This window comes from Notechis scutatus, chromosome 13 (assembly GCF_049901735.1).
Source record: "Notechis scutatus isolate UNSWTSFEM ecotype Mainland chromosome 13, rNotScu1.2, whole genome shotgun sequence".
Classification (NCBI taxonomy): Eukaryota; Metazoa; Chordata; class Lepidosauria; order Squamata; family Elapidae; genus Notechis; species Notechis scutatus.
Genome location: NC_142021.1, coordinates 12,739,480 through 12,765,224, shown reverse-complemented (window position 1 = coordinate 12,765,224; position 25,745 = coordinate 12,739,480). Strand labels below are relative to the sequence as shown.

The 25,745-nt window shown below is 49.5% G+C and overlaps 2 protein-coding genes across 10 annotated transcripts in view; one reads left to right on the top strand and one right to left on the bottom strand.

Annotated features, from left to right (window-relative positions):
- Positions 1 to 7,824, top strand: part of SFI1 (SFI1 centrin binding protein) — a 48,668-nt gene extending 40,844 nt beyond the window's left edge. The window contains 10 exon segments of the mRNA XM_087943066.1: positions 598 to 774; positions 969 to 1,198; positions 2,213 to 2,305; positions 3,310 to 3,377; positions 3,380 to 3,443; positions 3,445 to 3,501; positions 3,701 to 3,861; positions 4,172 to 4,271; positions 5,803 to 5,905; positions 7,555 to 7,824. Coding sequence (XP_087799192.1) covers positions 598 to 774; positions 969 to 1,198; positions 2,213 to 2,305; positions 3,310 to 3,377; positions 3,380 to 3,443; positions 3,445 to 3,501; positions 3,701 to 3,861; positions 4,172 to 4,271; positions 5,803 to 5,905; positions 7,555 to 7,689 — 1,188 coding nt within the window. The 3' untranslated portion in view covers positions 7,690 to 7,824.
- Positions 7,825 to 7,896: 72 nt separating this feature from the next.
- The window catches only part of PISD (phosphatidylserine decarboxylase), a 51,056-nt gene continuing 33,207 nt past the window's right edge, over positions 7,897 to 25,745 (bottom strand). For all 9 annotated transcript variants that reach the window (XM_087943064.1, XM_087943061.1, XM_087943062.1 and 6 more), the window contains 5 exons: positions 12,542 to 12,778; positions 12,135 to 12,273; positions 10,854 to 11,000; positions 10,195 to 10,355; positions 7,897 to 9,765 (listed from right to left, as the gene is read on the bottom strand). In XM_087943064.1, the coding sequence (XP_087799190.1) occupies positions 9,541 to 9,765; positions 10,195 to 10,355; positions 10,854 to 11,000; positions 12,135 to 12,273; positions 12,542 to 12,778 (909 nt within the window). In that variant the 3' untranslated portion in view covers positions 7,897 to 9,540. The remainder of the gene's footprint in view (positions 9,766 to 10,194; positions 10,356 to 10,853; positions 11,001 to 12,134; positions 12,274 to 12,541; positions 12,779 to 25,745) is intronic.

Sequence of the window (25,745 nt, the reverse complement as noted above, 5' to 3'; positions counted from 1 at the left end):
GGTGTGGCCTTACTAGAGTGGCATTAGTGCCTCCCTTGATCTCGATTGTATCCGTCTACCTCAAACCTCCCGACTTGGGTTCCCTCCTAGATGTGACTTCTCTGCTTTTCTCCCTCCAGACTCTTCGGGATTACAGGGATGGGAAGCTCTCGGGGTGTAACTGTTCTTCAGAGCCAGATTCCGTCCAGGGTGGGAACTCCTGGATTCTTCATTTCTAGAGTTGTTCCATCAGGTTTCCTTGTGGCCTTCAATTTCTGCTGCCGGGCCGCAGTCAAGCTGCCTGATTGGCGCATCCGACATTTCTGAAAGGTTTATGCCGGTCTGCCTGCGTTGTCCCCCTCTTAGGATGACATTTAGAAAAGCAGAAGAGCCCCTGTAATCACGGTTCCTGAGGTCTCCCAGAGCAAAGACCGCGTTTCCCTTGGTCACAGACGGGAGAGGGCAGCTCCCACCCCGCTAGGAGAGGCCTTCGTTGCACAAGCCGGCCAGCGGGGGGGCACCCAGTGAGCCCTTCCTCTCAGCCCCTCCTGGGGGCACCAGGAAAGTGAGCCAGGGGGATGCCGCTCTCCAGACTGGCCTGCTCTGTCTCGGCTGCAGGTGCTGGGCGCCTGGGGACGCTCCGTGCAGGAAGAGCTGCGGAAGAAGGGCCGGATGGCACGGGCAGCCGAGAGCTATCAGGCGGAGCTGCTGCGCGAGGGCATCTGCCGCATCCTGAGATACGTTGCCTCCATGAAGCAGCAGCGAGGGTGCTTGCAGGCCCAGCAACAGCTGCAGGTGAAGCTGGAGCCCGGCTGGCAAGCGCGTCTCTCACCCCACGACGGTGCCAGTGGATTTGGGGCCCTGCCCAGTCGGATAACGGTTGGAGGGGGCGGGGCTTCTGCTTGGGGTGGGCTTTTCACTCCCGGGTGGAGCTCGGGGTCTGGGACCGGGTGCCAGCGAGACCAGCCCCTCCTGCTCTGTGCTTGCAGGCTGCCTGTCGGCGTCACCAGTTGGTCTACCGCTGTGCCATGATGTGGAAGCAGAAGGCTCTTTCCCGGAAGCCCAGCCTGGCCTGTTCGGGCGCTCCCACCAAGAAGCACGTGACTTTCGAGGTGCCAAGGCCGGGCCACGTCCCTCCTGGCATCCCCAGGGGAGAGGCCAACCTTCCCTGTGTGCCAAGGGATTACCAGGCTGCTGGAGATTCCATCTTCACAGATTTGTGAGTCAGAAATCAGAGAATGGAAGAGTTGGGTGGGATCTCAGAGGCCATCCAGTCCAACCCCTGTCCAATACAGAATCCCACTCTTAGAGCATCCACATTTCCTGCAAAGGAGAATCCACTGCCTCAGATCCAGTAAGGAGCAGCTCCCGCAGTGAGGCTGTGGAAACAACCCCCTAATTTGAAGCCATTTCTCCTATCTTGCCTTATCTGGACCAACCCTGAGCAGTTCTGCCCCATTGTCCACATGGCAGATGCAGCCATGGGGATGAATATGCTCCCCCCGCCCAATCTTCCCACCATCTTCATTCTTCCACACTGAAGACCCTGGGGGCCCTTCTCATCACAGCCCTGGTTTGCCAACTCCTTCCTTAAATTGCATTGCCCAGAACAGGACCCCGGATGCTCCCTGCCACATCCCTATTTTAGCCGGGAGAGGAGCTGTGCCTTCTCTTAGTTGGGATCCTGTACTTTGGTTGATGCTGCCAAGGGCTGGGTTTTTGAGCAGCTGCATCACGCGGTTTGCTCCAATTTGGCTTGCAACGTACGTACTGCGCGGAGTGCAGTTTCCCCTGCAAAGAAGGAGCAAGAGGAGATCTGGTGTCTGCAACAGAACACTCCCACTGTGCCCAGATCCTTTTAAGCCCCTTTCTCCAGCATTCCCTCTCTCTGACAGGGGAGAGATGCCCCATCTTGAGGCCTCCTGGGTGCCCTGCCTGAACCATCTGCCATGAATCGTTGGGCTGGTGGTGGGAAGCATCACATTAGCCTCAAGGCTGCAACTCAGAGGAGGCAGAAGGGCGACCCTTGGGAGTTGGTTTCCTCCACAGCCTTTTCCTGAACCTGGGCTGGGCGTTGCCTTTTCCCCTGGCCACCCCATAGTCCCGGATAACGGTCCTGGGGGGATGGAGGAGGGCAACCCATCGGCTTGTGCAACGCTGCCTTGCGTGGGTCCTGCTGGTGGGCAGCTGCCCTGGGGGTGCCAAGCAAACAGTGCTTTACTCCTGCCCACAGGTATGCCGCTCGCCAGGCGAGGCTGCAGCCTCGTCGACCTGATTTCCTGACACCATTTCCTGAGAAAAGGGGGCTACCGCATCCAGGGAAGTGGTAAGTGGACAACAAGGACAGCAGCAAGAAGTCAGGTCAGGTTTCTGGCCCTCATGATTTAGTAGTCTCTTTTCTGTCATTCTTGCTGGGCCTGCCCACAAGTTGATTTGGGTCCAGAGTTCAGGTGCAGGCAAACATTCGGGCATCCCAGTCAAAACATACATTTCAAGGAATTGCAAAGATATCGTAACAGTATGTGGGAAAGACCTTGGCAGACGGGGTGAAGAAATAAGGGAGGACACACCTGCATAATGGGCAGAGAAAGAGGCTGGCCTCCCTAACTTCTCATGCAGTAAAGGAGACCTCAGGAGTTTGTACTTTCAGGCTTGCAAAATTCTGGTAATGCAGCCTTAAACGGTAGAGTAGAATTAGCTCATCTGGTGCAGTTTCTGGTCTGGTCTACCGGGTGAGGTGGCCTCCTCTGCACGGCACCTTTTTGCAAACACCAGCAGGCCAGAGTGACTCTGACTCGCCACCCCAAGGTTGGAGCTCTGATCAGTACCGTAGCCAAATTCTGCCACGTGAATAAATGTGTTCCAACCTCCAGTTGCAGAATCCCAGCTTCCTCTTTAGATAAGCCACTTTATGATGGTTAAATTAGAACCTGTTAAATCAGGGGTCCCCAACCTTTTCCAGTTGCAGAATCCCAGCTTCCTCTTTAGATAAGCCACTTTATGATGGTTAAATTAGAACCTGTTAAATAATAACCCACAAACAAATAACCATTAGTTGTGCTGCATCACTCCTTTCAGGGACCAACATCCCTGGCTGATTTCCAAGGAGGGCTTGTCACTGGACAGAGAGCCAGCACTGGGCATGGCTAGTTGTCAGCATAGTCCATTCTCTCTCTCTGTGTGTGTGTGTGTGTGTGTGTGTGTGTGTGCGATGGCTTTGCTTCCATCTGTGGCAAAAAGACCTAGGAAAGGCCTAGGCGTGCACGGATAGAAGTTTAGGAAGAGCACTGAGTATTTGTACAAGAACTAGCCGATATTCCTCCCCCGCAGGCTGGAAAGCTCAGCTGGTCTTCCTCAGCCAGCGGCAGCAGGCCCCCACTTGTCTGCCCCCCCAGCATCGACCCTTCACCGCCCCCGTTCAGTAGCTGTGGTTACTCCTCTTGTTCCTTCCCAAATCTGGGCCCCCAGGACTTCTTGGCTGCACGGTGCTGCCCCAGAGCTGCGGACCCCCTCCTCCTTCATGCCGGGGCGAAGAGGACAAGCGTTGAGACGGTGAGCATCTGGAAAGCAGCATCTCTGCTCCGCTGCTCCCCCGGCTTCTTCCCCGGGGCGTGGAGGGGGGGCTCGGGGTCTGGATTGTGCCGTTCCGGGGTCCAGAGGCTGATGGCCAAGGCCCTCGACCCACAGGGCCTCCTGGGTGGGACCAGCGAGCCCAGCTCAGAGCCACAAGCGTGATGGTCTCTTTTGCCCTTCCCCAGCCCTCCCTCCCCCCTCTGGCTGCAGCCCCCGGCAGGGAGAGGCCAGCCGTGGTCTCCAGGGGGCCTTTGCTGGCCCCCGAAGATTTTACGCGAGGGAGTCGTCCTCCTCTTTGCGGAAAAGCAGGTAATGCTGGAATGTCACTTCCAGAAGGATCGTTTCCCTTGCCTGCTTCCTAGAAGGGACAGTGTGGCGAATAAGGGAGACCCTCGACAGGAAGGAAAGGCAGGAATATCACTGGCGGGGCGGAAACATGCCTGAAGTCTGGAGAGGCAGGAGAGCGTTTGGAAGGGATTCGGGCAGCTGATTCACCGGGAGTGGCGCTTAAAAGCCTGCACCAATTTTGGCAGAGTTCCAGAGACAATTTCTCGGAGGAAAGTGGGATGGGAAAAACCGTTCCAAACGCTGAGCAAGTTACTTTACTTTTTCCTTTTAGAAACCAAGCGAGGAAAGACTGAAATTCAGCAGCTGCAGGAGGAGCTGCAACGCATTGGGCAGAAGATGCACTATTACTACAGCCAGCAGCAGGAACTGAAGTGCGTAGCACAAGCGCCTTTCCCTTCCAATCCAGGGGTCAGTTTCTGCTTTGCAGCTTGTAGAAGAATCTGAACCAGACGAATCTCTCGGCTGTGGAGGACGGTCCCGAAGAGCTCCTCCTCCTCCTCCTCCTCCCTTGCACTGGTGATGTTACCTAGTGTGGGTAATGCAACATCTGCATAAATACAACCAAGCTCGGAGAGCACCTCCGGCCTCCTCCTGTAGCACTGGGAGCCTGGATGGATGCTGCACAACAGCCCGGTTCTTGCCGGATCTAGGACTTTTCGGCCCCAACCCTTGGCCACGCCCGCTTCTCCGCCAGCATTTCGCCTCCCCGCATTCACCTCTAGCTTTTCTACTCGGCTGGCCCTCTGCTAGCTGTTTGCCCTGGCCAGTTGGCCACGGCCCCTCCGTCCCAGGCCCTTCGGCGTGGGCCATTCGACGACACACTGTTCGTCCCGGACTTTTGGCTGCCCAGGAGCCAATCGGCTAGCTGCCAATGCTGGCAGCCAGAAGCCATGGGGTGATCGATCGCAGGGTGGGGGTCGGGGGGACTTGGGAAGGTGCTGCAGCCAAATGGCCTCAGGGGCTTGTGAGGAGAAGGGAGGGTGAGGGGTGGGAGCTCCCCTGTACCTGATCGTGCCTCCCTGATCACCAACGGAAAGGGGAGGGGGGAGGTAAGTAAGGCGGCTTCTTCCAAAGGACTTTTTGTTTTGGGTGGGTATCCTAGCCTTAGAATGAGAGAGGGAAGAAGGGAAGGGGGAGAGAGAGAGGAAGAAAGGGGGAACTGTTAAGGTTTGGGTTAGGAACCCTCTTAGCCACGGAGATTTGGGGAAGCCAGATTCACTGAGCGACCCCTTCCATTTGCGCAACCTGCTGTCCTCTCCTTTGCTCCTTCAGAGGTGCTGAGAGCAGCTGTTGGAAAACAGGGCTCGGGGGGATGGAGGGCCCGATGGGGGGCCAAGCCGGGGCTCTTTGACTGAGGGGAGGGAGGGGGCTTTGGTTCTCCCACCAAGGAAGGATTCGGCCCAGCCTGATCTGCCACGGTCACTAAAGAGAGCCAGCCCCTCTGCCCTCTCAGGTTTCCCGTGAAGTGGCCTTGAGGGGGGGCTGGTGGTCACCCTTGGGAAGCCAAGTTGGTGGTGGATGGAAGCCGTTCTCCAGGGGGCTATGGAAGGCAGTGGCTCTGTCTGTCTGTGTGTGTGTGTGGTGGTGGCTGCCTAGTGGTCAGAGCAGATTGGAAACCAAGACCTGTTCTGTTTGTTGGAGGCCCAGGAGCCTCCTCAATAGCCAAGTGTTTAATTTGGAAGAGGTTTGGCCACCCAGCTTCCTTCCATTTTTTATTCGTTTCTTTTACTGCTTCTAATTAACGGCTTGTTTTCTGTCGTTACTTTCATTTGGAAAAAAAACAAAACAAAATGATCACATCAGCTGTAAAAGAGTCCGTGAGCTTTGGGCAGAGATCCTTCTGCCTGTTGCATTGGTTGCTTCTCTCTTGAGACTAATGAACCACTTTCACTTGTCTTTGAGGTTTTGCCAGCGACAGGAACGGCTTCTTGGCAAGTGGCTGGAATTGAGGGGAGGAGTCGGGGAGCCCACCGATGCGCAGGAAATCCGGGAGAAGCTGGGCCAGGTATCAACTTGAGGCCTTGGGGGGGGTGGGGGGATTTGTCACTGACCAACAAGGCAGCATCAGTCAGGCCAGAGCAAATGCTGCAACCTTTCAGCTTCTTTTAAGATGAGTGGAAATGAGCCTTGCAAACCCTCCACCCACCCACCCACACCCCAAGATACTTTCTGGCTTTGGCAATCTCCTCGTTCTTTCTTGCCCTGTAGTTGTAGCACTGAGCATGGAAACTCACCTTGACCGTCACACATTTTAAAGGCAAGTCAGTAAAATCACAGAGGTAAAAACTGGAGCTTTTACTAGAAAGGCTTTGTGCCTTTCCCTATCACAACAGAATATCCTGATTTTCTTAAGTGTGCGTATAACATATCCCCAAGGACTGGATTTTCGAGCAGAAATTATTATGCTGAACCTGATAACCAGTTTCAGAATCCGGAAAATGGGCAGCTGCATCGTAATTCGCAGGTACCCTCCTCCACATTCCTTTCCATGGCATTTGCAAACAAGATAAATTGTGATTGATCCTAGTTAGGAACAAGCCTAAAGTTTAGACCAATGTTTCTCAGCTTTGGCAGCTTGAAGATTTGTGGACTTCAACTCCCAGCAAGCATAAGAGTTGAAATCTGCTCATCTTAAAAAGTACCGATGTTGAGAACCATTGGTTCAGACGCATGAAATTGGACGGAACATAAACAAGTCATCTAGTCCAGAGGTCTCCAACCTTGGCAACTTTAAGACTTGTGGACTTCAACTCCCAGAATTCTCCAGCCAGCTCTGCTGGCTGGAGAATTCTGGGAGTTGAAGTCCACAAGTCTTAAAGTTGCCAAGGTTGGAGACCTCTGATCTAGTCCAACCCGTCTCTGTCAGGGATTCCCTGGAGCCTCAGGCAGAGGGCCATTCGGCCCATTTCAAGGCTTCCAGCCAAAAAGAGCTCAGGCTTCCTTCATCTGGCTCCTTGTCAGCTCACACAGCCCAGTTTCTCCTGATGTCTAGCCTGAGCCTCCTTCCTTGCAACGTTAACCTGGCTCTTGTCCTACCAGAGGTGGCAGAGGGCGAGCAGAATAGCCCACTGTCCCCTCTGCGTGGTCTCTTCGGCTATTTAAAGATTGCTGACCTATCTGGTCTTCTGTAGATGAAACACACACGCACCTCCTTCAACTTCTCCCACTGTGCAGGTCTTGGGTTGTGGGCCCTTCACCATCTGAACTTGCCCCAGTGTGCCTGTCTCTCCAGACCTGGAGGAATATTCCCAGCAGGTCTCGATGAAGGCAAAGGAGAAGGGGAACAATGGCTTCCCTTATATGCTTCCCTTAAGTCCAAAATCACGCTCTTCTTTCGGCAGCGACATTACACTCCTAAGCCCCACATTTTGCTTGGGAATCTGCTTGGGGTAAATGAAGCTGCTCTTGCTTCCCCCACATTCCTCTGAGAAATACCCTCGGAATTGATCTGGCAGTTCAGGGGATGGAGGAGCGACTGTAAGCGGAAGCCAGGATGCGAGAGTTGGCGGTTGCTTGTGGAAACATGTTTAGGATTCAGGAGGCTAGCGACAGTTTCAGAAAGGGACAGCATGCCATCTCTCCGTGGATGAATCAGGCTGTCCCTCACCCACATGATTCCTCACGTTTCTGGGTTTGGTTTGGTTTTGGTTGCAGCTGAAGGTGCAGATCGCCTCCCTTGTAAGCACGTTGGAAGAAGAGCGGCAGCTGATGGAGAAATATGCGAGCCGCATCCAGGACATCAGAGCTGCTCTGAAGACCTGGACAATGGCACCTCCACCCCCCGTCTAGGGGACTGCGCAGCAGAGGACTGGCTCTCCGTCTTTCCTTCGGCCTGGCCGGAGAAGCTGCGCCCACATCATCGGCTTAGATAGGCCCTCAGAGGACCCTCAAACTGAACCACCCCAGGAAAGAAAGAAAGAAAGAGGGGGCTTGCTTTTAAGAACGCATCTTGTAGAGCATTTTTCCAAAATTAAAACACGTTAAAAGTCAAAGCATGGTCAGTTCTTATTTTTACTTTAAAACATTTGCCATTAATGAGTTAATGTCTTTAAGTTGTACATTTTGACATACAAAAATACTGTGCTACTGATACAGTTGAAAAATAAAAGGATTCTCCATGTTGGAGAAATTTCACAGCGTCACCAAGAAACCCACTCCCGTCCGTTTAGGGTTTGGGTGACCCCCTGAGCCCACAGCTCCACCGGACCTGGCCCAGAACCACCACCTGACCGAGACCAACCGAAGGGGCTCCTCTGCAGCAGAACCAGAGCAGCAAGAACACCGGAGGCTCAGTCAGAGTCTTACCGCAATGCAAGCAAAGAGAAGCAAGTAATTCCTCTTCACTGACAGAGCAAGGCACAGCTGTCTGTCGCGTGTCTCCTGATGGCTTCCTTGGGCCTTAATGGCAGCAGAGCACAGGATGATGTTGGAGGGTTAAAGAGCTGTTTTCTGGTTAAGGATTTCACTTCTGCGTTTGGGGAAGGAAGGGACCAGCCATCCCGGAGGACCACTTTCTGCCTTTCATCCCTCACAGCCACAGAAAAAGGCCCTTATCATAGATAAAGCAGCATCTCTCACGCAGGACACAGGTCTGATCCTGTCCTGTTCTACATTTAGCTACAACCTGGTTGTCTCCTAAAACTACTGGCCATTAAAAAAGAAGAGAGGAATTTTGGGGTGTGTGGCATAATCCCAACGTCTGGAACCTATAAATTATATTTTAGGGCAACATGGGAGAATTTATTGTGATCAATTCAGATTCCTCCTCAGCCTCATCCTTGGATAGCGCCAGCAGAGAGTTAGAAGCTAACGCAGAGGAGAAGAGACGAGAATTCGTTCATATTCCCAATGGGGTGTTTGAAGGGGTGCCGGGCAGAGTCCACTTCCCCGCACAGAGGGAAGAGAAGCAAACTCTGATCCCTTGGACTGGTGTGTGTTTTGGCAAGCCAGGTTCAAGAGAGGCAATCTGATATCCCCCCTCCCCTCCCTCCCCTGTGCAACACAGAAAAAGTGAAGGCCCAGCACAGCAAGACAGTTTTGGAAGTTGGAGTAAGCTAGAGGAAGAGGCCAGCTGGGCTCCTCCAGTCCAAAGCAAGTGCAACGCTGAACACGGAGGAGACAGCGCAAATCTCTGCTTTAAAGGGAGAGAGTTAGGTTTTGGGCATGTTTCTTAAAATCGGATTTCAAGCTGCATTTTCTTTCTGATTAGCCCTCTCCTTTCTCTGGGATTGGACTGAAAAATTGGTTGAGTCCTGTCCCTTTAAAGACGGGTGCCTCCTCCTGCCCTTCCTCTTCCTCTGGACTGCAGAGCTTAGGGCATCTCAGTGCAGAGCTGGAGGAGCAGCGCAGAGGCAGGCGGCGGCTGCTGCTGCTGCAGGTGGAGCCAGGGGAAGAACCTGCCACCGTTCCAGAGCCCAGAGGGAAGGAAAACCACCCGATCCGCGTTCTTAAGGGCCACGGTCCCCGGTCAACCCGCAACCCTCACGGTGAGACGGGCCCGGCACCCCCAAGTGGAGACGAAGGACTCGTTCCCTTCACTCAGGTCCCGCTGAGCAAATACTCCACCATACTGAACGGCTTCCTTGTGTGAACGGAGTCCCTGTCCATAGAAAAAAACCCTCCCCTCTGACCTCCCAGGCCTCAGAGGGACCCCAAAGCTTCCCCAAAGCGGATTTTCTGGCCAGGCTTCAAGTAGAAGTTAAAATCTTTGGGCGCCTCAAAGATCAGAACGATTGTTGAGCCCAAGTTGAATTCGCCTAAATGTTCTCCTTTCCTCATGGGAATCCCTTCGTGGTCCTTGCCGGTCACAAAGCTGAAGTCGTTGAAGGAGCCTTTGCTGTAGCGAGGGCTGTTGGTCTGCAGCTTCTGCCAAGAGAGGAGAAAGGAGCAGGAAAGGCGGTTTACCTGGCAGGTGAGCAAGACGCAGGCAGCCACGTTCACTCCTCCCCCATTGCCTGAAGTCGCTCTCTGCACGGAAGATGCGAGGGGACCGAAGGGGAACCCAAGGGTGGCGGGTCCTGCCTGGGCCTCAGAAGGGGGCTCTGGTACTCCTGGGGAAGCCCTGCCACCCTTGGCTCAACTCAGGTGTTTCCAAGAGTGGAAGCTTCCGGAGTCCACAAACCACTTAAGCTGCCCCCCCCCCGGCTGCCCACTCAATCACCTGGTGGCCCTCCAGCTACTCTGGAGCCTGGTCTCCTTGTGCCTCTGAGGCCAGTAGACAGAGATGCCGGGGCTCACCCACACCTGAGGGCTGCACGCACCACCCACCCGTGCCTCCCTTTGAAGTTCCCTCACCTGATCGCAGTAAATGCGGATGGATCCCACGTTCTGAGCTCCCACTGCTGTCAAGGAGAAGAAGCCGTGTTTCCAGTAGCCCGACAGGACGACCCGCTCGTTGTGGCAGAACAGTTCTTTGATCCAACGTGCTACGCCAGGGTTCACAGACATCAGGGCACCTGGGGAGAGAGCAAGCAGCTCTGCTTTGGCTTATCCAGAAGCTGGGAACAGAACTGCGATGGTGGGAGGGGAGATGCCAGAAGACCATCTCGGGGCCCCTTTGACGCACTCTAATGTCCCCAACAATGTTGGAAAGTAGCTCAGCAGAAGATTAAAGACAAGGTCTACCAGAGAGGGATTGTCCCTAACATTCATTGAACTTGGTTGCCCTGGTGGCACAGTGGTTAGAATGCAGGATTGCAGGCTGACTAGCCCACCGTCTGGAGTTCGATCCTGGCTGGCTCAAGGTTGACTCAGCCTTCCCTCCTTCCGAGGTGGGTAAAATGAGGACCCCGATTATTGGGGGCAAGAGGTTGACTCTCTAAACCGCACAGGGGGCTGTAAAGCACTATGGGGTGGTACATATTGTAGGTTTTAGTGCTGGTGCTAGTGAAGAGAAAGGGAGAGGAGGTCTGTGGGCCACTGTCGGTTCTCCCACCTGTGGAAAGGAGGCCTACCTGGGAAGTGACGCCGATGAGAGACCTTCCAGTCAGTGGGGGAGTGGAAGCAGTGGTAGTCTCCGGGGGCCAGGTATATCACACAATGGAAGAGCTCATTGCTGTCTTTTGTGACCAGCTGTTTTTGGAAGGACTCGCAACAGGAAGCTGGAAAAGAGCAGCAGAGAGAAAAAGGCCTTTCTGAGAAAGAAGCGCAAGGCTGCCCAGTTCTTGATCCAGCAGCTCCAATCATTCCTTCCTTCACCTGCTCCAAACAAAAGCTAGCGGCTGTTCCAGGCATCACCTGCAAGTAAAGGAGGTCCCAGCCCAGCCCGGAGCCAGAAGACCAAGAGGCAACTGGATGGGGAGGAGGGCACCTGCAACGGCCACCCGTTTTTAAAACAAGGTAAGTCTAAAGGTCCCTTGAGACTCGGAGATGGGAACTAGCATTTTCTTGGCAACAATTTGGTTTCCAGAGCATTTACCGCTGCATATGGTCTCATTCAGGACATGGAGAAATTGAGAAGCGAAGCTGGAATGCTGATCTTGAGCTTTCGTTCCAGATTCATTCCTGATGAAAATCCAGAAACCAACACAAGAACGGTGGAGGTGCACATTTCACTGCATGTATTAATAGTAAATATACAGCCACCAGGCTGAGAACACCACTTATTCCTTGTGTGTGAGGGTTAGGAGCCGAACAGCCATTGGGGCACCAAACGCTGCAAATTTGAGTTTTGGAAAAAACAAAAAACCTACCCTGGAGACCACGACATCTTCTGACGAGAGATCTGGTCATCCTTGGCCACAGAGCAGACCACGATGATCAAAGGTCTGCCTAAGACCTTCTCTCGGTCCAACCGACCCCGTGGGAAAGACGGAGAAGGAGTTTGCCTCCTTGGAGGACAAGCAGAGCAAAGGAGGAGCAGAGAAATTAAGGGCATTTCTCCTTGGTCCTGGGCTGCATGGCCTCCTCATCGGAAGGCCTCCTCCCGCAGCACAGACAGGGCTGCCTTCCATGGGTTGCCAGTCTCTTGACCCCAGTGCTGCCCCTTCCGCTGAGGGTGGGGGGGGGGAGGCAGTGCAGATGCAAAGGGCACCTGGTTCCTTAACTCCGCTTAACTCCTCCTGATGCTTCCAGGGAGGGAGGGAAGGCTGGCTGCCTCGTCTTGGTGCAGTTCACCTTTCTGGCATGAACCCTGCCCAGGGAGGGAGAGGGCTGCTCTGTTGGGCAGGGCTCCCCTCCGCCCGCTAGCAGACTGTCCGGAAAGAAAGAGGCTGGTGCTCAAAGGGAAGACTTACTTGGGTCGTTTTGGCAGTCGTCGTGATTGGCATGGGGACCCAGGAAGGACTGGAGGGAGTAAGTGATGCCTTTGACTTGTTCCACTTCACAGTTCTTCACTTGCCCAAAACTGAGGATCTTTCCGTCCGAAGGACTGATCTGTAGAGGAGAAAGAGTAAAAAAGAAGCTGGATGCTATTTTTCTCTTCCGCTTCTACTAAACAGTATCAATGGTTACTCTAAATTGACAGTATTTTGCTCTTACTTTCATTAAATGCAGTAAGAATAACATGGATGTGATTAACCTACCCGCACAAGCAGCATTAAAACAACTTTAACTGAAATTTAAAGAGGTTTCCTAGGACCTCCCTACCCAAAAATGGAAAAGGAGGAAGCAGAGCCAGCTGCCCTTTGACCAAGAAACTGACCACGCTGTGCCGGTCGCAGACGGGCCTCGCCTGGGGTTTCAGCTTCCGTCGGAAAAATTCACTCAGGTTCCGGTAGTGATGGAGGTCTTCCACGGCCGCCTCCTTCATGTTCACCCCAAAGGTCCAGATGTAGAGGCTCAGGACGGGCTTCCGCAGCCAGGTGGGCAGCTCCACGTTGTTCAGCCGGCCCCACGCACGGGAGAGCAGGCGGGTTGGCACTGACTTGTACAGGGAGACCTAGAGAGAGTGGGGGGGGGGAGCAAGGAGTCAGCCAGGTGGGCCATGGAGCGGCCACAAGGGTCATGGGCAATTTGAGGGAAGGGCTCCGGGCTCCGGCATCCACCCCCATTCAAATCATGAGTCTCGAGCCGCATCCCTCAGAGTGACAAAAAAAAAACAACCACCCCAAGATTTATTAGGAGTGAACATGCTGGTGCTACCTGGATGCAGCCGACTCTGAGACCCATCCTTCATTTCCCCCTTGACTCTGGTCTTCCCCCCCCACCCCCTGGATGTATATTCTCCAATGGGACACATCCATAGCCAAGAGTCATCATCAGGCTCTCCAGTAATAATCTTGCGCGCCAGAAGCTTCGGCCAATTATCTATGAAGCATTTAAGGAATGCACTGCTTCCCCCACTCCCTTTCTGCTGTCAACTCTAAAAGACCAGAGAAATATTTCTGAGTTGACAGAAGGAAGAGGAAAATCCCCCTGGTAAAAGTTTCAGATCAGGAGCAGGGACCTTCCTCCCTTCTGGGATACTGAAACTGGGAGGGCTGGTATAGACCCTCGATGTGGGTCTGTTGTATTAACACAATCTGCTTTGTATTTAGCTGGAACTCTGTCCTAACGGTCTCTGAGAATTAGACACGACTGAACGGAAGACCAAAAACAAGAGACCAGGGAACCCGCTATTAAAACACTTCCACGTGGAGCTCTGAGGAGGGCTGGGATGGGCACAGGGACACAGGGACGCCTCCGTTCGCATCACAAGTTTTCCCCAGCCTCGGCAAAGAACCCTTTCCGGGGTTTCCTTGAGAGATTCAGGAGCCCTGGGTCAGCGTTCCAACTAACCAACTCCAACCCAAGAAACTCCGAGACAGGCATTTTCTCAAAGTTCCACTTTATTAGAGTTGTCATATTGGCACATCTGGGAAAGCCCGACTCTGAGAGTTCCAGGTTTTCCCTTCCCAAAAGAGAAAATCCAAGGTCCATCCCCTGCACCCATCAGTCCATCACATGGGCCAATCAAATCCTCACCCCAACTGGAGACATCCCGCCAATCACTCCCCTCCACGTGCAGGGCAACATGTCCTTGACTTTCTGAGAAAGAGGGTTGTTGAGTCTAATCTTCCACCTCTCTGTGAAATCCCCCCTCCCAAATTCCCAGGCACTAAATGGGGCAGCTTCCAAGGCTGACACCATTTGCATCTCAGCATGGGGTAGCCTACTTCTGGAGAGAGGGTTGATTGGGTGGTTAATGGGTTTTGATAGCGGAAGGCAGAAGCCACCTGCCCACCACCTTCACAAAATCCATTCCGGAAGGAAACGCAGAAAAGTGCTCTGCACTGTTTTTCATTCTTCATTCCAGAGCACCCTCTCTCCTCTGCCTTCACATATTTATTAATATTGGAGGAAGAAGTCAGAGTTGGAATGAGCCCATTTTAACCTGCATAAAGCAATGTTATTACAGATGGCTAAGAACAACAGCATGTTGACTATGACTATTGACTATGACTTACATTTCTGCCTTTGGGTTCAGAACCAGAGACTGCAGAAGCTGATCAATTATCAGTTGTAAGGAATCAGCCCCACTTTTCCTGGCCAATGCAATTCCCCTCCCTCTTTCCCCCAGAGGCTGGCCTGCTTAGCTCCTTGGTCAAAAAAGGCCCATCCAGCTCAGCCTGCCTTGACTCAAGCCAAGTGAAGCTCTGTCCTCTAGATCAGAGGTCTCCAACCGTGGCAACTTTAAGCCTTGGCAGACTTCAACTCCCAGAATTCCCCAGCCAGCTTAAAGTTGCCAAGGTTGAAGACCTCCGCTCCAGACAGGTTTCCTCCGCTGGTCCTGGATCACGCGGTAACAGTGGGAGAGAAGTTTTTCAGAGCACTGCAAGGCTGGAGCTTCCTCCTTCCTGAAGGCCCAAAGAGCTTTGCACCTCTGGCAAGGAAGAAACACCTGGACATCCCAGACATCTCAGCATAAAATGGGATGACCCCAGCCTTGAACCTGATTTTGACAAGCCCAAAGAACCAGAGCCACACTTATAGAGTGCTAACTAGCTACTTTATTGTTCACTGCCAATAATACAGGAATCTCCCCAGACTATTTAGTGCCTGGGAAACACCAACTAAGGCTCAAAGACATTGGGGGTGTGAGTGTGTCACACTTTGCCCTCTTGCATTTACATAGTGAGGTCCGGACTAATTCCCTGCTTGACCCCTCCGGCCGACTGGGATGGTTGCTCTTCAATAGATTTACAGCCCACAAGCCTTATGAAATTAGGCTGCAAACACTCCGTAGCTTCGGGTTGGGTTTTGGTAAAAAAATGAAAAAGGTCAGCAAGCCATTGTACAAAATAATGAAACTTTAAAAGGAGAGAGGGGAGAAAGCATCCAAAAGTGCACCTTTTGCCCTAACAAAGTGTAATACCTGCCTACTGCAGGTTCACCTGATGGACCATGACCAAAAAGAAAGCCAGGCTCATGAAGGACTTAGACCCCAAACATCGCATGATGTCAGAATAGAGTCAAGCTGGAAGGGACCTTGGAGGTCTTCTAGTTTATCCCCCTACTCAAGCAGGAGATCATTTATACCATTTCAGACAAGGGCCGATTATGGCTTTGGCCATAAATTTCAAAGAATTGAACAGCTTACTTTATTTAATATTTCCCGTCCTCCTCAGCAGTTACTGAGACAAACTAATGGATAGTTAAGATAAGCTTGAAAATTATATATTGATATTATCATGATTCTACTGTAGTTTTTGCTGTTGGTTTTATGGCTAGACTTGATCCAAACTCTTTATACGCGCTTCAAGTATCATCTGCAAATTTAGTAATAGTATCACTCACGCTAGTAATCCTATTAGTAAATTTGCAGATGATACAACAGTGGTGGGACTCATCTCCAGGGGGGATGAGTCTGCCTACCGAGATGAGGTGGACCAATGGTTGCTTTCGTGGTATGGAGACAATAACTTGGTCCTCAACACCAATAAGACCAAGGAGCCTATAGTGGACTATAGAAGGAACAGATCAGACCTCCAGCCCTTGCTTATCCATGGAGACCGAGGGGAGCAAGTGGCCAGTTTTAAGTTTCCGGGTGTTACCCTAAAAGAGGACCTGACCTGGGGTGCTCACATTGCAGCCCTGGTCAAAAGGGCCCAGCAGAGATTCTACTACCTAAGGCTTCTCAGGAAACTACAACTGGATGAAAAACTGCTGGTGACCTTCTACCGCTGCACCATAGAAAGCATTTTAACATACTGCACCTCTGTATGGTTTGTCAATTGCACAGTGGCAGATAGGAAAGCCCTCCAGAGGGTGAACCTCATTGCCCTTCAGAGGATCCTGGGTTGCCCTCTCCCCTCTTTGGAAGAGCTTTATAGCCCCCGCTGCCTTAAAAAAGTTCAAAATATCCTCAAAGATCCATCTCATCCTGGGAACCTATTTTTTGCACTATTACCATCTGGCAGACGGTACAGGACAATAAAAACAAAGACAAATAGGCTGAAAAACAGCTTCTATCCCAGGGCAGTAGCTCTGTTGAATTCTACTGCGTAGTGCAGTGTTAGTGCGGTGTTGGGGGGTTTCGATTCAATGTGCGGAGGGTGAAGGATGTGAGTTTGTGTTTATTTTCATGGTCATGATGTGCACTGAAGATGGTATTTGATTTCATTGTACAAGGTACAATGGCAATAAAGTAAACTAAGCTAAGCTAAGCTAAGCTAAAGTGCTGATTCTCCCCTTCAAGTAACGGCTTAATCCATCTTTGGTTTTTGTCCCTCCAAGTATAAATGATCACAGGGACCAGCACCTGCCCCAAAGGATCACTGACTCTGACTCAACCCTCTTGGGTTTGTAGAAAGGGATCATCAAAGGGGAATATATATACTGGGGCAGATTTGGTGCCAGAATTACAGGTTAGTTCTTGTGTCTCCAAAACTGATAAAAATGTCTTTAAAAAAAGAATATCCCAGCTTGTAGAGATGGCTTCTCTTAGACTGTGAAATTAGCGTGCAGTATGTTTTCCAGGGCAAACCTGCCTGGCCAAGGCTCCCACAGGGAGAAGGCTCTGTCCTATTATCTGATCTAGATGGGAGACCACAAACTCATTATTTTCAAAGTCACCTATAGGATTCTGCAGTATGTCATCAACACTGCTCTGTACTTCAGTTGAGCCCATTATCTGATGACTCATGTGAGACCAGGACACCTTAAATTCTAATTAAATTCCGCCTTTATGCAGAGATCTTTGGCATTCTTGGAGGCAATTTATCCTTGGAGATAATTTTGGGTCTTTATGGACGATTGTAGAAAGTGTAGCTTCTGGGCCCAGTGTTTAGATTCATTGGGTTTCAAGAGAACCAATGTGGAGCTAAAAGAACCGATACTTGTTTACGACTTCCAAAGTAGCTGGGATATTTTCCACTTACTATTACAAAGATAGTTTGTTTACAAGTCCCTTCCCTTTTGCCCATTGTCATAAATATTCTCTTGTTCTCCCTAGAAGAACCTTCTCAGTAAGACTCAATGCTTCACCCTCCATGGCTTTTGACGGGAGATCTTACATTCCTTCACCTTCATCTCTGTCCTTCTCTGGACAGGATGACTCGAGTCAATTTCTCACGCACCTGTGGGGGGCCTTTCTCCCTCATTTCTGTTCTTAGCAGCAGCAGAGTCCTCTGCATAGCTGGCTAAGGAGTTCTGGGAGTTGAAACCCACCAGTCTTAAAGTGGCCAAGGCTGGAGACCCCTGCTCTACCCTGATGCACAGCAGCCACCCCACCCACTGTGCAAAGCAATCTAAAGCAGAGCCTTCAAGCCCTCGTTCTGCACTACGGAGAAACCGGTCATCAGTTACCGAAGATAAAAGGTATGGGTGGTGCCATTAAAAAGTGTATTGCTGGAGGCTCAATGGCACCTACAAAGAGCAACTTAAGGCTTCTAAACGGGAGCCATTTTTCAATCTTCTACTGCTGAAAAGAACAACAGCTGTTACTGCCTGGGGCCCTACGACCATGAAGGCTACCTTGCATTTCCCTGACACACATATATGAGGACTAATTTCACAAGGCTGATTTCTTTAAAGACAAGCTGATCAGCCACCATTATGATTCACAGATTTTTAAAGATAAACACCCCAAATGTCTAGAGCTGGTACAGGCTAGAGCTAAGAGCGGTGCTTTAGTTTCCTCAAGATTTCAATTCATTATTGCACATGGACCATTCTAATGTGGATTGTCTTCTCCAGGGGTTAGCTCCAGCATTTAAAATCCAGCTCAAATGGATGTATACCGGTGTCTCTTTTGCCCCTTCTATCCTCTCTCTGCTGTCTGAAATTCCTTTACAGGAGAATGCAGATATATTACTTCAAGCAGGAATCACATACTTCTTTCCGTTATTTTGAAGTCGGTGTCAAGTTTTGAAAATGTTTGTTTACTATTCTGACCTCATGGGGCTAACAGATCTGAAATCAAGCATCTCGCTATTTCGGGCGCATTAGCTCTCGTGATTCCAGAAATTCTACTAGTCCAAAATAAGGTCGTCCATCTGAAGACGTTGAACCTGTGCAAGTGAGAGTAATGTTTCTTCGTAGGATCAGCAGAGTAGTGGAAAGGTGAGTAGGAGTGGCAAAACGAGTGTGTGGCTTAGTTGGCACAAGTAGCATCTGATCCTGGTGATCTCATCTCGACAATGGAGGGCTCCCAGTAGACCCCCAGTAGAGACCTCAGATACCAGATAATTAAGATTTAAACTAAGTTGGTTACAATCATAGAGGTGGGAAGGACATGTCTTGCGTTTAGAGTGAGCCACAGGCAACAAAGCCACAAACCAGGATAAGAATTAGAATCTGATGGACTCTCAGTCCAGGATTAGATGGCCCTGGATTTTGAGGGCTCCAACATGCCACTGAAGCCAGATGTATTCCAGGAAAGACCTGAGCTCAAGCTGGCTGCTGTGGCAGGGGCTGCCCCCTTGCTTCGGCCGGTTATCTAGAAGTGTCTGTTTCATTGGAGGAGAGAATTTCCTTGGGCGGTTAAGTAATATGCCCACCTCTCAATGCAAGTGTGTTTAGGTCTCTGCCAGCAGACAAAACAGCCAGTGATGCTTTTCTCGGGGCCTTGCCCATTTCATGCAGCCTGGCAAACAGATTCAATAATGTCCCTTTATCCAATTGCCTTGAAGGCTGAATAAAAACATTCTCCTGCTTCTAGTGATCCATCTCCCGCTAGAAGGTTGCTAAGATCCATCCTGCAGCTGCTCTGGTGATGGGATTTTCCTTCTCTCGCTTTGAAACGCCCTTAAGATGACAGTTCAAATCCAGTCCTCGGCCTAAGGATCGTGGCCTCCATTCTCCCCGCCTTTATTGCGCTCCTGATTACGTGGAACTGAGACCGGACACCGAGGGGCTTCCATACCCCGGGAGAGCGGCTGAAGAGCCCCCTCGGCCAGCAACTGCAAGCGGGAGAGAAGAGGTGGGGGCGGGGGGGGGAGCGTCTCATAGCCTTCCCGTCCCCCACGCAGGGTGACCTACACCAGCAAGCAAGCTTGGGCAAAGGAACCAGGTGCCATGAAGGACTGGCCCTCTCTCGGGGCTTTGGGGGAAGAAACGGCCAACTGCAGACGGCCTCACTAAAAGCAGAGCCGCCGATCATGGCATCCTGAAGAGCCAGCAAGCAGGCGGCTCTTTGCAATGCCTCTCCAGACAAGGAGACGACCTGAGATCGATCCCAGGGGCTCCACAGAGATGCTTAATGTTTTACCTTTGAAATAAATAAAAATTATTTCAAAAAAAAAGCTACAAATGAACTAAGACTCTAGAAAATTGGGATAAGATTTTGGAAATAATTATAAATTAATTATTTTCTCTCCCATGAGAAAATTTGTTTAGAATTCTTCTTTCTTTTTTTTTAATGAAAGGATGAACTTTGAAAGTTGGACACTAGAGGGGACTAGAAGGAACTAAATTTTACAATTAAAGAAGAGAAACACAAATCTAACTAATACAGAATAGAGCATATATTGTAATATTTGACATACTGAAGGAGATTTTTGAACAATGGTTCCAGAAATTAATTTTAAGAGTGTCTGCCTCTATAGAAACTGTGTTTAAAAGGTGTCATGGAAAAGGAACAAGTTTTACTGGAGAAGACTAAGACCAATTTAAAAATGAATTTAAAAATAGTAAGTTAAAAGAATGGTGTGGACTTGCAAAACAAATGGCTGATGTCTTAATATTTAAAAGGGATATACAAATAATAAAAAAGAGAATGACCTGGATAATGTTCCTCTATTATATTAGTGAAGAGCCATGGTGGTTCAGTGATTGGAATGCAGTACTGCAGGCTAACTCTGCCGACTGCTAGCAGTTCGATTCTCACCAGCTCAAGGTTGATTCAGCCTTCCTTCCAAGATGGGTAAAATGAGGACCCAGATTGTTGGGGGCCAGAGGCAGCCTCTGTAAACCACTTAGAGAGGGCTGTAAAGCAGCCACAAATCCTTCAAATTTTAACAAACTTCTTTCGTAAATCTAATAAAACAAGAGCAATAGCACCTAGACTTATATATCACCCATAGGTGCTATTGCTCTAGTTATATTAGATTTACGAAAGAAGTTTGTTAAAATTTGAAGGATTTGTGGTTTTTTTGAGAAGAGACAACTTCATGTAATTCCTGCAATTATTTTCAAATCTCTCGACCTCTGCTCTTAGATCTGCTCTTGAATCTTCCCGGACGTTGCTGCCAGATTGACTGGACTACAATTCCTGCATCCTCCTTTTACGTTATTTTTTGTTTCAAATAGAGACATTTAAACAGATAACAGATAATCAGAGTTGGAAGGGAAGTGGTAGGTCATCTAGTCCAACCCGCCGCCCAAGCGGGAGACCCTACACCATTTCTGACAAATGGCAGTCCACTCTCTTCTTGAAAGTCTCAAGGGATGGTGCTCCCACAACTTCTGAAGGCAACTTCTGCTCCACTGGTTGATTGTTCTCACCGTCAGAAAGTTTCTTCTTATTTCCAGGTTAAATGTCTCCTGGTTCAGTTTCCATCCGTTATTCCTTGCCTGGAACTCAAGAGTCTAGGATTTCTCAAAAGTAACAGCCAGACCTTCCCTCTGTAGCCAAGGATGCAAGGCACCTGACCTCTTTGCATCTGTAAACTCATTCTCTGCAGCTCTGTGCATCTGTAGCTCTGTCTGGCTCAAGCTTCAGTCCTGCCTTTCCATTCTGCTTCCACTACTAGCCAGTGGAAGATTTCCTCTTTGGTTGGGGAAGAAGGGGTCAAAATAGGATTCAGAGAGATGCCTCTCCTCCTTTAGCCTTTTCTGTATACTGTTTCTTTCCCCTTCTTTTTATTTTGGGAAATGCTTTTTGTTTGGTTTTAGCAGTTATCCTCCTCTGTAAATTTCAGCCATTCCAAACGTTAATGGCACCACCCTGAACGATTTTTTTTCCCTTGCTCTTGCTTTCTTTTTCCTTTGTTTTCTGTACTGACCCATTTTGACGCTCCCATTTTCACTAGGCCTTTTATGCAATCACACTGGCTGTAATTGTCCTCTTCAACTTGCCTGCCTATTGCAATTAATCAGAAGAAGAGACATTTTTAATGATGTAAGCACTGAGTTGTTGAGAATTGGGCGGCATGCAAATTTAAGAAATTATGGTTGGTCACGTAGTCAGCCAGATGGTTAGACCTGGTTAGGCATTTTTGTCCACCTCTCCGGTCTTTTCCAAAGAGCTGGGACAGGCAGAAGTTGTTTAATATTGCTAAATTTATCCTCACATGATGGAAACTGTCCAACCCCCTCCCCCACCCCGACAGGAAACTGTCAAGCTGCCTTTTGCAATTGACTGATGGGCATTTTGTCAGTGCCGATGGTGTTTGAGATGTTTTGAGGTTGCACCCAAGACACCAATTACTACTTTTGCCATTGTTGTTTTGCAGGACTTTTAATTTTGTGATTTTTCTCCAGTTCTTCCAGTCTGATGTTTCTGGGTACTGCAACAAGGAACGCTATTTTGTCTTTCTTAACAACAGTTGTTAAGCCTGAGGTGTTGTCTGGAAGATATTAGTTTAAATTTTAAAATTCTGGAGCATTTTAGCTTCTTCATTTTCTATTGTTGTCTATTTTGTGGTCCCACCAGTTCTTCCTTGCAAGCAAATGGTATTTCTTGCAGATCTTCCAGTGCACGACTGTTGCCACTTTGTCATGCTGTTGCTTGTAGTCAGTCTGGGCGATCTTCTGGCAGCAGCTAACCAGGTGGCCCACTGTTTCTTTAGCTTCTTTGCAGAGGTGTCACTTCTATTCTGGCTTTGCATGTATTTGTTCTCGTGGCTTGGTGTCTTGGGCAGCCAGAATTAGCCCCTCTGTCCTTTTCTTCAACTTTCCTGCTCTTAGCTATTGCCAGGTCTTGTTGTTATCTGCCTTGACTGCTCCCTCCCTCTCTCTCTCTCTCTCCCTCTATGACAGAATCCCAAGGCTGTCAGGGATCTTGGAGGTCCAACCCGCTGCCCGAGGCAAGAGTCCTTATACCACAAGGCACATGACTACATCACTTAGCAAGAGCAACTGACAAACAACCCCATTCATTAAGCAAGGACCTCATGTGACCGGAGTGTGGGGCCTGCAACTGCATCCCAGGCAAGCAGGCCAGGAGGTCAGAGCTATGGATAGATAGGCAGGTGCTGCAGGCAGGCACTACAGACTGCAGGCAAGTACCGTGAGCAGCACTATGGAGTACAGCTGGGCTGGCACTGTGGGGGTCAGTGCTCTGAAATGCTAGCAGAAGGGCAGGTGCTGCAGGCGGGCAGGTGCTGTGCTTGGGCACTATGGGGTACAGGCACAAGATCCCCGATGCCACCAAGGGAAAATGCCCCCTGGGAGAAGAAGCAGCAGGTGTGGCCTCCCGTCGGCTTCCCCAGTAACTATGCTCGTCTCAAGCAAGGTCTCAAACGGTGCTCACAGGACGCTGGGACACTGCAGCCATTGAAATTGCAATCCAGTTGCTGACAGCCTGAATCACAATCGCATGAGTGTGGGGACACCGTGACGGCTCCAACTTTGAGGACGGGCTGAAAGTCCTCCTGGCTCAACGCAGTCATAACTTGGAACGTCTGCTGAACAAGAGGTTACAATCCAAGGACTTCCCGTATTTTTCGGTCCTATTTGTACGGTACCCATTGTTCTTTTGGCAGGACCTGGCTGCTAGGAGGTGCTGCCAGGTGATGATTAATATTGACACTGCCGTAGGTCCTTAAAGTCCTTGATAGCTACTCCTCAGAAGAGCAGGCCAAGCCATAGAGGAACAAACAGACGACACAACTCTACAGCATAGGCAACTGCTAAGTCAGTGTGTTAATCACAAAGATTATCCTAACTGTCCATCCCATTGTTCCCTAGGCACTTTAAGGAGGATTTATTGCCCAGCCAGTTTACTCTGTGGTAGCATCTGATTCTAGAAGTCTCATTGACGCCTATTCCTTAAGGAGTGGATTCCCCTACATCTGTTCTAAATAACCATCGCTTCAGGGGTAGAGATCCTCATTCTACAACGGAAGAGCTTACCAGACACTCGTTGTGGAACTCTCTTGGTGACTGCAGAGTGACAAGCTCAAAATCTCTCTGCACAGCCAAATTACAGGGATGAGAATGTCAGAAGTTGAGGACTGGGTTATTAGCAAGCCAGGTTCCACTGGGAAGGAACTGGGATGGTGATGGTTAATATCACAAGAGACTGAGCATTGTAGGTAGCTTAGCTCAGGTCTCATAAAGAGATCTTGGAGTGTCTGGAAAATAACAATTTGGCCACCTCTAAAATCACAGGCACTGGCTCCGCTTCACCTGGTAGGCAAGTCATAGGAGGGGCCTAAGGAGAAAGCAGCAAGGTAGTTCAGATCTACCAGGTAGTTAGTGACCCATGGAGAGGAGAAGACACAATTCTGACCGTCCTCTCTGTTTTCTTTGGGCCAGCGATGCACCTGACACAGATGTGCGTTCAACAACACATCTGCAGAATGGCCAAGAAAATAGTATTTTCTACCTCAAATAAAGTGTGTTAGGCCTTTAAAAGGCAGTATATGTACCTGTAAAAGTTGTAAACAAAATCAGAAGTTAAGACTTTTTAAGAAAGGATAAACGTGCCCCAAATACTCTCAGACTTCTTGTTGAACCATCTTTTTTCTCTGGCCTTCTGACACTCCAGAATTTTAAAGGAACAGACATGGGGGTCCAGCTGCATCATCCCTCCAGTAGAGCAATGGTTTCTCAACCTTGGCAACCTTAAGATGTGTGTACAAAACTAACTTTGCTGGCTGGGGAATTCTGGGAATTGAAGTCCACACATCTCAAAGTCACCAAGGTTGAGGAACACTGGGTAAGTCGAGGATTTGAGGTACTAGTGTAAGTATATTCAGGGCTAGGTCAATAGTTTAGGTCTGGTCTCAAGATTGGAAGTGCTACTTCCGGTTTGCAGGGCTTCGGCGGCAGGCAGGAATCCGCGATCGTGCGCGGTTTCTGCCTGGGCTCGCCGCTGGAGCGCCCCGAGCCAGCTGGCTTCGGGGCTAAGCCACCCCGTAGAGGTGGTGAAGAGGGGGGAGATCCAGCAGGGTCGAGGGGAGCCGCACCTCTCCTCCTCAGCTGGCTAAACTCCCTTTCCCGAAGGCGGTAAGAGCGGCGGTCAGAAATGGCCACCTCAAAGAAGCACTCAGCCGGAAAAGAAAGTGCAGGAGGAAGTTAAGAAGTGAAAGTTTTTGGCTGACCGGGACAAAAAGTAACAACCAAAGTACCCTGGAATTTAAATTTTGCAAAAGATACATCGCTCCCAAAGAAGAGTCGGAAGCAGCGAACGAAAGTGAAAAGGGAAAGTTTTTTTTTCTCTTCACTCTCCTTCCTCACGCTGATAACGAGAAGATCTGAATAAAGAAATCGGAAAAATCTGCTTTGGCACCAACAGGTAATTAAACTGGAAATATAATTATTGCCAAAGGGACAATAAAGATTTCTGAACACTAAAAAATTCTTTTTTTTGCTATAAGTGGGAAGGGAGAGGAAAAGAATAAGGGCAGGACTTGGAAGGAGGAGACTGCTTGGAATTCAAAAGAATTTAAAGTTAAATCTTAACAAGACTTCTAAAGGATACATTTTAACTGGAACTTTGCAACTAAATAGTAACCCCAAGAAGAGAAAGTGAAAAAAGAAGAAAGTGTTAAAAGAAACAGCTTGTGTGTATTTGGATTGTTTGGTGATTTTGAGACTTTTGGAAATCATATTTGAAGGACTAAAAACAATTGGGTGGTTGTTTAAAAAAAAATACTCTACAATGGCATCACCTCTGGATGAACTGAATGAACTGGATAAACTGAAAATCGAATTTAAAAAATATAAAGAAGAGGAACAAGAAGGGAATGGCTCTTTTGGCTCTATTTTTCAACTCTTAGAAATGGCAATTGGTGTCTATAAGAAACAACAAGAAAAGACTGTGCAACAAGAAGATTGGGACAAAGAAGAAGCCATTTTTAATGAACAAGTAATTCTATCTGAGGAAGAAAAGGGAAAGGGGGGAAAGAGAATGGAGAATCTAAGACCTAAAAAAACAGCCAAAAAAGGGGAAAATAATGTGAAAGGGGGATATAATGTTGGAAAGCAACAGAAAAGGGGAATACAGAAGAGGGAAATGGAGGTGGAGAGACAGGGGGGTAAAAAGGGGAGAGAGAAGGAAGGGAAGAAGGAAGGGAAGAGAAGTTAAAAAGGCCTGGAGCAAGATCTAAAGAAACAGGATTTATTCAGAGATAATGGGTGAAAATTTAACTGAAAAAGGGATTCTGTAAAGGTACATAAGATTGTATTGATATATTTGTAATAGAAATAATGTTAGAAAATTGGAAACAACATATGATTTAAAAGTGGAATAAAATAGTTAGTGTAATTTAGTGAAACTTTTGTGAACAAAATAAATGAAATGAAATAAATGAGAGAAT